This window comes from Urocitellus parryii, chromosome 8, assembly GCF_045843805.1.
Source record: "Urocitellus parryii isolate mUroPar1 chromosome 8, mUroPar1.hap1, whole genome shotgun sequence".
Taxonomy (NCBI): domain Eukaryota; kingdom Metazoa; phylum Chordata; class Mammalia; order Rodentia; family Sciuridae; genus Urocitellus; species Urocitellus parryii.
Genome location: NC_135538.1, coordinates 78,769,224 through 78,781,305, shown reverse-complemented (window position 1 = coordinate 78,781,305; position 12,082 = coordinate 78,769,224). Strand labels below are relative to the sequence as shown.

Below are 12,082 nucleotides of genomic sequence, written 5' to 3'. Positions count from 1 at the left end.
CTTCAGACACTTGTGAGAAGAGGGCTCAGGATTCTCTGTGGGAGTGCTGGACCTTTCTCATATTAAAGTGCCAATAAGTCTTTTCAGTTAAGTGTAGGCTCTTAGAGTTCTACTTCTAAGAGTTTCGTTGACTGGGGCTATTGCTTATAACTTCAAGGCGAAAGCCAAGAGAATTCATGAAACTCAAGTAACCATGTATCAGCAGCCATAGAATAAATTTAGTTTCAACACTGGGTTATACATACCAATGTGTTAAAGCTGGGATGGAACAGTACAAACAAAACAATGATCACTTCCTTTAACCTTGAACATGTATTACATCGAGATGATTTTTCTCCAAGTTGCTGACCAATATTTAAAAATCTTTATTCTATTATTTAAAAGTCCTTTTAAAAGTTAATTTGCATATTCTGTTATAAATCAGAGGTGGAAGTTTAAAAGAAAGAAAAGAAAAAAAAAAGGCAGCCCACTAGTAAGCTTATTAGCAGAAGCTAACCATTCTGGGGCCAAAAAATTAAAATAATCCACCATGAAATAGACTGAAAATATGCCTATCCCTAACTCTGTCACTCTTCATTTAATATTAACACAAACTAATTGATTAATCCAAGGTTATTTTCCCACAAGTGGGGTATTACCCATGAAAATCTCATGAGGTTTTTTAAAATAACAGGTTCCCTTAAATTAAAATATCCTATGACATATGAAACACTGGAAATTTTACTCAAAGCCACAAGGATCATATGTTAAATGTTGGTATGATTGGTTTTCATTCATCCTGCAGCTCTATGTTTGGAATCCCTTGCTGAGCATTGCTTTTTAAAATAATCTTTAAATAACCAATAGTTGGAATTGAGAGGTCACTTTAACCGTATTAATGATCAAACCTGTATAAAATTTCCTTTGCTATTTCCTCCCTGGTTTGGCTAATCAATTTCACAGGTAACTTCTATTAAACTGTACTGCATTAATAACAAGGTCACTGAAGGCTACTATGTCTTCCATAAATATTTTGTTATTCAAGATAAAAATAACTGAGCAAGCTTTGGATGAACTGTAATGAGGGATACTTGGAAAATATTTCACTTATAATCAAATATAAAAGGTAACTAAAAATAAAGTCATGTTCAAGTATGTTCAATACAATTTTATTAGTGTAAATATACATAATTCAATAATGGAGGTATACCTGTACTATGAAAGAAATAATTTAAAATAATCTACATCTCTTTAGTCTGAGGTGACTCCTTCACCTAAGGTATCTTTTCCATGTGTTACTTTTTTTATGGGTGAGATCATGGAGAAAGCACCCAGCTGGATCAGAAAACTGAATTCCAGTCTGGCTCACAATTGACTTCAGTGGGCCTGAGTTTCTTCACCAGTAAAACTTGAAAGGAGGGACTTGAAGATCTCACTCATTCATTGTAACTGCTTACATGCTTGTATTTACAACACAACAGAAGTGTACAGTGTATTCTGGGAATGTCAGACAGTGGGATCTTGGGAAAAGTCCAGGGAAGGAGTGCCGAAGAATAACAGTATTAAACATATATAAATATTGGACTTAGATGTAAGGCAATGATCAAGTGATTTAATTCTTACCACAATCCTATGAAGATGACATTGCTGGTGAGTACAAGAGGATGATTCAGACTAAGGTAGGCTGCCTCAAAGTTCATATCTTTAATAGCACACCACTCAAAGTGACTTGTGTTGGCATTACCAATTTCAAAACTGGCCTCAGATTTGGGATGCTAAATAGGAAGAATTTCCACTTTGAGAAACATCTTAATCTGTATCCTTGTCCAAGGAGCACATGATATATACTTTAAAATATACACTTTAAAAAATTATGTTTATAATTAATCAACTGGTAATCCAGAACACTGGAATAAAAATTCATGTAATTCTATGTATAACAGACTTTCATAGCTATTAAGCTTTGATTCTTATTTGCTGAGTTCTGAAAACAAAAGCACTTGCTCATTTTTAAAATCCAATACCTAAGTAAGTAATGGCTGAATATGTTCATTACAATCTCTGACTAGAATGTATAATATGCAAGTGCATTCACATGTTCCTAGTTATAGAGGAAAAACCCTTATTATTATATATAACAAACAAGTAAGACATGGTTTATTGGAAAGAATAAAGCCACCAGTTCAGGATGAAATGTAAAGAAAACAAAGAGTTTTTGATTTTTAATATTAAAAAAAATCAGTAGCTGAGTGAAGAAATATGTGTGTGTGTGTACATTATCTTGTATATAATCCCAGAGACCATTAGTTACTGAAATGCTGGGAGACTTAATGTGCCTTCCTACCAAGCACAGGCCTAGACTGAGGCCAGCCTTCAGATAAGGCTACAGATGTTGATGACTTGTTGGGTAACATCCTATAACTGGGGTCTGGAAGGAATGGCATCAGCCTATGTCTTAGTAAAGGGTAACATTTTAAAACAAATGATGCAATATTTATATCACTCTGGATTCTTCCTTCTTTCATTCTTTAGGAATCTCAGTTTAAATAAAAATATATGAAGCTGTTAGAAATAAACATGTATGGGAAGTATTATGGTATTATGATTAAAAGCAAATTCTTGAGTAAAATAGGCTTGAATCAAAGTGCTGCTTTGCTTTACTCCCAAACTGTGTGGCCCAAGGAAACTTCCTAATCTCACTAAATCCCAGTATTCTCTCCTGTGTGTGAGAAAAGCTGAAGGGCTCACTGATTAAGATCAAAGGATCTGTCTGACATAATTTTCCCATGTACATACATGAAAACAACATAGTGAATCCCATCACCATGTACATCCATAAGAATGGGACTCTAAATAGAATAAGATATATCCTATGCTTGTATAATTATAACAAAATGGATTCCTCTGTCATGCATAACTAAAAAGAATCATTTTTTTTCCTGAAAAAAGACCAAGGGCTCCAAACCAGACTTGTAGAAGTGAAATTCCAGCTCTACAGGGCCTTGGGGAAATGTGTTAGTGTCTAGGTATCTCAACTTCCTCATTTGTAAAATGGAACTAAGAACAGAGAGTCCACATCTTACTGAGTGGTTGGGAGACTGTTTACTAATACAGTGTGAAAAATGGTGCCTGACTCATAGAAAGTCCCCTGAATACTAGATAGTCATAATAAATAAGGCTTCTCTGTGAGATGAGGACAGCCTCACAGAACTATTATGAGAACATTGCAAAATTATACTATAATACTTCCTGTACAAGCTTATTTCTAATAATTTCACATAATGTCATTGAACCAAGGTGCTTAATGAATATAAAGCACATAGCTCAGAACTGTTAAAACAGACATTCAATGATGGTAGCTATTTTAAATTTTAAAATAATAAATACATTTCTGTTGATTACTGATACAAATTCCTTTTAATATAATAAAATTTGAAACCAACTTTGAAATTTAAAATTAATCTGTTTCCCTACTTCTGAAAATGCTTACTGTTTGTTTTGTGTGACTGAACATGCATTTGCCTTGGGCACATCTAACTGGCTCTGTTTTTGGACATGTCCACAAGATATAAGACTACTGGACTCAATACCTACCTCAATCAACAACCAGTAGGTGATATGACTGAATTCTTCAATAAGACAGTAAAATGTACAATAAATAAGCAGTCAGTGAAAAAGAAATTCAACATTTTGATTTGGTTTATCTTCAACTCCGATTTTTAAATTACTCAGGAGACTAACATCATATTTCAACACACTAGGTACTGTGAAAGCAGACAGCTTAAATGGTATTTATTTCAGTCACCATTTCCAAATTGTACCCTGCAGAAAAGTGGAATATATTTAACTTTGGTGTAAACAAAAGCAGCGTTTTAGGGGGAAAATATAGGAAAAGAGGATTACTTAACTGATTTGCCAAGGGAATCTTAATGTTATATGGAGATATTTTTAAACATTTTTTTTTCTGTGAGAAAAATCAACCAAGTAAAAATGCACAAAATTAAAGCTTATGTTCTTTCAAAAGCACTACATTTGTTATTTGGCCCTTGAATATCTACTTCCATAACTGCAGTTAATTAGGCATCCAGGATGAGGTCTACTTGTTCCCCATCCACTGTATGTGTCATGTGTCCTCCTATAAAACGAAGCTTGAGGTTTATTACAAGCTTATTATTTCATTGTGGCTCTCTTACTAATTAAAAATATCATCATCACAATAATGAGTATTCATTGACTGTTTTACCCTTGCCAGCCATGGTGCTAAGTACTTTATATTCACCATCTCATTTAGCTCCTACAACAACTCAATGAGGTAGAACATATTATTACCCTGAGAAACTGAGTCCTAGAGAATTAGGATCATAGGAGTTTAAGGAAAGGCCAAGTAAGCTGCCCCAAATCATATAGCTGCTAAATGGTGACTGCTAGAACCACACTGGACTTTTTTTTTCCAAAAAGCATATGAAATATTTAACTACTCTCTACTTAACTACTTTCTCCCCTTGAAAACAATTCTTTGATCTACTCAACGAATACAGCACCTCTGGTAGGTGTTATGGGGAATAAAAGAAAGATCAGAACAAATAAAGACTTCATGGTCAAGTCAAATTAGGAGGATTACAATACAGATTCATTCAGAAATAGGTAATTGATCAAATAACTTGTGCTGATTTAGAAACATGGTGCCAGACAACAACCTTTAAAAATCAGAGGTTGAGATTTATGTGGTATATTCATACATGAACATAGGAAAGTTATGTCAGATTCATTCCACTGTCTTTCCTATTCCTATCCTCCTCCTTTCCCTTCAGTCCTCTTTGTCTAATCTTAATATAACGTATATTCACAAGGATGGGGATCCTAATTAGAATAATATATATTCCATGCTTGAAAAAAAACATCAAAATAGATTCTGGGCACTGCTAAAAAAAATGTTAAAAGCCACAACCTCAACCCTTTAATTAAACAATTCTTTGTTAGTATTTTTTCTCTGGACATTCAGGTTGGCCAAACCTTTGGATGCTCAAAGCTCATAACTTTCCTCATGGCTAATTATCACTTTTTGCCATGAATTGTAAATATTTATATGTATGTCTGTTTTACCTACCCTGTGAGACTGAAAGATCCTTAATGACAAGGACTTTAACTCATTCACTCTTAAAAGGGTTGAAAAAAATAATACTTCTTCACTTAATTTCCCAAGGCGGTGTACCTTGCATAAAGGTGATGCTCAATGAATGTATGTTTAACATGGAGTGGATTGAATGAAGGAAATGTACAGCCCTGACATTTTTGAGCCTTTACTCAAATATAGGTTTCATATCAATATTTAACTAAACTGAACTCAGAAAGAATTTAAGGATGGCAGGCCCATTCATATTCAGATTGGGAGACCTGCCACTAGGAAGGCAATTCTCCTCGAATTAATTTATAGATTCAAATCTATCTCTATCAAAATTATGGTGAGTTTTTGTGTAGAAATTTATAAGCTGACTTTAAATTTTATATGGAAACACAAAGAACCTAATTTTTAAAAGTGGAGGGCTGGCACTATCAGATTTAAAATCTTGTTACAAAATCATAGAAAACAAGTTTTTGTGTAAGGACAGAATTAAGGTAATGGAACATAATTGAGAGCCCTGAAATAAAGCTTTACATTTACAATGCACTAAGTTTTGACAAAGGTGCCTAGGCAATTCAGTGCAGAAAGGATGATCTTTTCAATAATGGTGCTGAAATAACTTGCATGTGAAAATAAAGAAAAAAGAAAAAGAAAAAAAAAAGAAAAGCAGAATTTACATCCTTATCTCATATGTAAAATTAGCCAAAATGTATAATACAGCTAAATATAACATTTAGATCTATTAAGCTTCTGTTTTTATAGAAGTAAAAATTTATTATATATGACACTAAATGAACTACATAAAAGTTTAAAACTTTTGTTCTCAAAAGGCACCAATAAAAAAAATTAAAGGCAAAAACTGAAAGAAAATAATCTACAAATCATACATATGATAAAGAACTTATATATAAAATATATAAAGAACACTTATAATTCTTTAATAAGATAAACAACCCAGATTAAAAGTGAGCAAAAATTATGTGAACGGACATTTATTTAAAAAATACATATAATGCTAGTTAACATATGAAAAGGTGCTCATTATCATTAGTTATTACGGAAATTAAATAGAATTTATTAGAATGCCTATGAGCAAATAACACCTTACTATACCCGGTATAAACAAGGAGGTGGAGAAATTGGAATCCTCATGCCCTTTGGAAAACAGTCTGGAAGTTTCTTGAAATGTTAAACATAGATTTTTCACATCACCTACCAGTTCTACTTTTCAGAATCTTCAATGAAAATATATATCCATAGAATTAAACACAAATATTCATCACAGAATTATTTATAATAACTGGAAGTTGAAACAATCCAATGTCCATCAACTTGTAAAAAGATAAACAAAAAGTAGTACATCCATAAATGGAATATTATTAGACAATAAAAAGAATGAAGCATCGATACCTGCTACCACATATATGAACATCAAAACCAATATGCAGAGTGAAAGAAATCAGAAACAAAAGACTACATGGTGTATGATTCCTTTTATATAAAATTCCCAGAGAAGGCAAACCTAGAGATAAAAAAAGTATACTGTGCAGGGCTGAGATGGAAATAGAGGTTGGATGCAAACAATATAAGGAACTTTTCTGAGGTTATGGAAAAGCTATTAAACCGGATAAAGGGAATGGTTGAGTAACTCTCAATTTACTAAAAATCACCAAATTGTACATTTTCAATGGATGATTGGACTTTATAGTAAGCAGGTCATCTTCAATAAGTTATTTTTATTTATTTATTTTTTAAGGAAATGTAACTCTCATCCACATTCCTTGAGAGTGCACTGGACTGTGATACTTTCAATCTTTTTTAACCAGATTTTAAAAAAAAAACCTCATCATTATTAATAATGTACATATTTTGACTTCTAGTAAAACTAAACATTTTCATCTACTTGGGTAATATTTTTCCAATAAGGATATCCATCTTTTCCATAAAGATATATAAGACTCTTACCTTCTTAAAATAGCAAAACGTTTTCAGTGATATCCAGTACAAATACTTTTCCCATCTTTTCATAAAATTTAAAACTTTGGGTTTTTTTCTATATTGAACCATTTATTTTCATCTAGCTAAATGTGTGTGTGTGTATATGTGTATATATATATATATATATATATATTCACTTATAGTTTCTGTCTTTGCTATTATAACAAATGATATTCTATTGAAAGATTATCAGAAATCTTGAGCATTGTTAATTAAGCATTCCCTATGCCAACCTCAATGCTAATGGGTCTCTCCATTTGGAAAAAAAGATAAAAATCCAACTTAAAATTTCAAAGTCAGGTGTCAACAGACTCTTTTCTTCCTTTATCCCTTAAATGGAAAGAGACCACTGCTTGCCTGACAAATTCATAAATTGCTTCAGTAGAGAATTTACAATGTTGAATACTAGACACAAAAGTTGTAGGGATGAGGAACTAGAAAAATAAAAAGGATGTGAAAATGTGTTTGCTCTTGCTAATCATGCCAGAACTGTGATTCTAGGCCTTGCTAGCTCATGCCTCTTTTTAGAACATCAGATCATCACTTAATGACATGACCACTGCAAGCATTTGTGGATGTTTGATCAGAATAGCCTAGAACTCAGTTACTCACTGTCCCACCGCCAGTCCCCCGAAGTCCATGAATGTTATATTTGCCCTGCTCTTTCACTCATTCATCACCCATTAAGTAAAACAGGAAACTCAACTTGATTTAAATCTTACAAACTCAGACACAGGTCACATTGTTAAGTGCTATCTTGCTTAAAAAAATAACACAGTGGTCATAATTTTTTTTTATTAATGTTGCTGTGACTATTATCCACAAATATATACATAAAACTTACATTTAATAAGACCATTTTATATTACATGCAGATGATATTATGGCCTAGAAGTTGTGTAACTGAGACCTAGTCATATAAAGATACAATCAGAAGGGGCATTCGAATGCCTGATAACAGGAAAGGACTCTGATTTTGTCTTTGTGTATTTGAGTCCTATCCACATTTTCAAGACCAGTCCAAATTCAGTTTTGTTTTCTTATCTATGGTAGAGCCTTTGAAATCTTACTAAACATTCTGCAACATATGCATGGACTAAATGTTGTTGAACTGTTTTGTGCCTGCTAGTCTTATTCCTTCATTAAATTAAACATAAGCTCTAAGAGAGCAAACTGCATGTCCTTAACAACATTAAAATAGTACTAGGACTCCAGATCTTTTCATTGACTTTACTAGTACCACTTCTTGTTCTGCAGGACAACTTAGAAAGAAGTTCATTAAATAACATTTCTTGATTTCAAGGTAAAGAGATACAAGGAACTAAGATGGCAAAAATGTATTGCCATGGGGGCACTTTTGAAGCTGATTATAATGTAGAATCGGCAGTTGTTCAGGCAAAGAAAATATTGTGAAGTAGTACGTAAATGCTTTGGCAGTTATCCAACTGTACAGATCTCCAAGAGCTATGCATGGATCATCTCCAGTTCTCTACCTCCTTCTTTTTTTCCCCCTTATATGGAGGTAGGCTTTACCTATTGACAGTGGTTGCCAATGTAAGTTCCATGAACTCCAGGATTCCATGGGACAGCTCTAAGGTTTGACTGATAGAGATGGGATGGCCCTGACAAGTTTAATCTGTGGTTACCTCAGCTCAGGTTATCAACCCAGGTTTTTGAGCTCTAGGTATAAATAAAAAACCCTTCCCATTAATAAAGGAGAGTTTTCCATCTCTAAAAAACTTTCAGATGTCCTAAAGAACCACATATAGGTGCCTGTATACAGATTTGCCCGTAGACATAGAACTGTTGGTTAGCTCATTCATAGGAGTTCTTTCTTGCCTTCCAAAACCAGTTGTTCTACTGCTCTTCTTTTGCTCCCTTCTGTCGTGGGCAGTGACATAAAGTCAGGGTGATGGTTTTAACAGCTCTGGTTCTTGAACAAGGTAAAGTTCCAAAGTTTGGGTTTATTGTACATAAAGATGCACATCTAACCTGCTGTTTATCTAAACATTTGTTATAATTCCCAGGGAACAAGATGGCTCCAATTTACTTTATAATTCATTTCTTGATTATTTCATTGGGTTCCACTAAAAGTCCAAACCCATCATTAACCCTCAGATAAATGTTGAAAATGGTAACATCAGTTTAAAATACTCGTTTTAGTACAGTAGCACTAAAAAATAAATACTTTTATAAAAATTAAATTTAAATAATGAGTCCTAAATACTAATATTCTTAAAATACCATCCATCTTCTTAAGCTAGAAGTCCCTTTAGATTTCCTAAATTCCTCTTGTCCCACCTATCACTAAATGAAGAGTAAATAATGGTCGGGTGTAAGGACTGTGGGATTTACAGCAATTTGATTCCATCTTTGCTATTACCTATGGGTTGGTGAGAGGTTGGGTAATTTATGTCTTAAGTACAGTTCAATGAGGTTAATACCTGCTCAAAGAGTTCTGAGATTCAATGAGATAATGCAAGTCAAAAGCATGAGGCACAGAGTATGTTTACATGGAACTCTTCAAGAATTTTTTTAAAAACTGCTTTAATTATTATTATTATTATTATTTTTTAAAAAAAGAGGAGTAGGAGACATGTCTACTCCAAATTCTCGGTGATAACAAATAAGAATGTAAAAGATTCTGGATTTTAAAAGGTCCAGTATTTTAAAATAGTTCACTCTCTCTCTCCCCTCTCTCTCTCTCTTTCACCTCCCTCCCTCCCTCCCCCCCACCCAGTCCACAGTCTTTAATTAATAAGGTAGTTTATTATTTGTAATTTCACTTCAAGTTTAATAGTCACACTATTGATTTGTTGGAAACCCTGGGGCACTTTGGTTGGAAGGTGCAAAGCATTTTCTTAGTAACCATTGGGTCACACACCAGCTTCCCCAGGAAGGTAGAAAGATTTCCTTCTCTTACTGGAACAATGTCAAGTCGCATCCCGACCCCAAGGAAGTATGTGCCCCCACACGTGGTACTTGGTGTAAGAGGCCTGAGCGGAAAGGAACACAGTGTGTGAGGGCACACAGTCCTCAACAAGCCGGGGAAGTCTCAAATGACCCCGCTTCCTTCAGTGCACCGACGAGCGCTAGAACGAACCAGTGTGAGTTCAGAGACAACCCGGTGGCCCCTGACCTTGGACCAGCCACGCCAGGCGTCCGCGGCACGTTTAGATCTTTCACGCTGCCAACTCCGCGGCTCTCACAGCGAACTACTAGTACGTCCAGGCCGCCGGGGCCCCGCCTGCGCAGTCCCCAGCCCTGACTGACACCAGAGTTGGTACATACGGGTCTACAGCTGAGGAGAGCAGGGGGTGGGCGCTATTTTAAACATGGCTTTCCCTCTTAGCCTCAGAGCTACCGCGGCACAGTGGGCACGGCCCATATGGGGACAATCTCAACATCTGCCAGATTTTATTTATTTATTTTCGATTTCTTAATGCTCGTAGTTTTTTCCTCTTCTCGTTGATTTCTCTTTCACACTAATCACAACCTGGAGTTTGTAAAGAGGAAAACTCTTCTCCTACAAGGGGAAATAGAAATCTCTTTTGCTGCTTTTTCTGGAAGTGCAAACCATTCTAGTGAGAATGAGTTCCTAAAGAGGGGAAGCCCCGTCGCTGGAGAGAAAGTAACATTCAGAGATCGATGGGGACAGAAGGTGGGAGAGAAGAAGAGAGAGAGTAATGCCTGCAACAGGCATCTGAAAACAAGTGTGGAGCAGTAAAGAGATCCCCAATTCCCGAGTTACTACTGCGCGAATTCAGCGCGTCCACGGCAAAGACAGGATTTGCTGTAAGCGCAACTGAAGGCCTATGAAAATCTTTTTAGGTAAGACTTACCTTTCTCTTCGGCATAATGACTATATTGGTGCAGCAAAAAAAGTAAAGCAACGGGCTGGATCTGCTGGCACCGCGGTTGGATGCTGCCTCTGCCGCTGCAGCTGTTCACGCGCAGGGCACAACGTAGCCCGGCCTCTCCGACCTGCACCTCCGCGGCTCCCTCCCGAGGCCCTCCACTCTTTCGCTTCCCGTTCCTCCAATGAGAGATTCCCTCAGCCGGCCGCGAGGCCCCATTGGCTGAGGCAACGTTCTAAATTCCACGAGGGCACGCCCACCTCCGCGCGCACTGTACGCGCTGTTGTAGTTTCCACTTCGCTGAAAAATCTGCCTGGCGACTGAGCATGCCCAGTTCAACTAGTAGCCTTCGGGCCACACAATCCTGGAGTTTTATTGTTTTGCCGCTTCTTTGGATTGTATCAATTAGAACGGTATGCATCTTTATAGAAGGAAAAAAAAATGTACGGATGGACGCATTAACTTGACAATATAAATATATACCCAGTAGGTAGTTTACTTATTTCTTACCCAAAAAAGCTTGTGATGAATGTTGAAAAGATGGAGACTAGTAAAGGTTAGGAAGGTGCTCACTTCTACAAGTGTCTTGCAATCTTTGAGGATCTCAGTTTCCCCCTCTAGGAATCTAGAAACAGGAATCCCTAAACTTGCTTAGCTCTTATTTTCTAAAATCCATGATTACAAGTTACCCACTAATATTTTCTAAAGTCCATGATTACAAGTTACCCACTAATTCGGCCAACCTCAAGCTAGGTGTGAAGATGATTAGAATATGTTTTCTATGGAAATAACAACCAGGGCGAAAATGAACGAGTTTAGAAATATTTGAAACACATGTTTAAATGACACCTATCATGTCATATTTTGTGCATAGTTTAATGTTTCTCGAAGTTCTGCAGTGCATTGAACAGGCATTTCAAAAATACTTATGACTTTATTTTATAAGAGTAATTTTACCCTGGTAACAAAACCAGTGAAAAAACTCAAAAGAAAAGAAAATTATAGACCAATATGCTTCGTAAACATAGTAGTGAACAAAATTTTAATAAATCAAACTCAACCTTTGAAGAATAATATGTGACCAGTGTTTAGCCTGAGGATACAAATTTAAGATCAACTAATGTAG

The 12,082-nt window shown here is 35.5% G+C and overlaps 1 protein-coding gene across 3 annotated transcripts in view; it reads right to left on the bottom strand.

Moving 5' to 3' along the window:
- The window catches only part of Hmgn3 (high mobility group nucleosomal binding domain 3), a 30,940-nt gene extending 19,813 nt beyond the window's left edge, over window positions 1-11,127 (bottom strand). For 2 of the 3 annotated variants that reach the window (XM_026410842.2, XM_026410846.2), the window contains exon 1: window positions 10,942-11,127. In XM_026410842.2, coding sequence (XP_026266627.1) covers window positions 10,942-10,956 — 15 coding nt within the window. In that variant the 5' untranslated portion in view covers window positions 10,957-11,127. The remainder of the gene's footprint in view (window positions 1-10,941) is intronic. The other variant, XM_026410854.2, reaches the window with a different exon arrangement.
- Window positions 11,128-12,082: the final 955 nt, after the last annotated feature.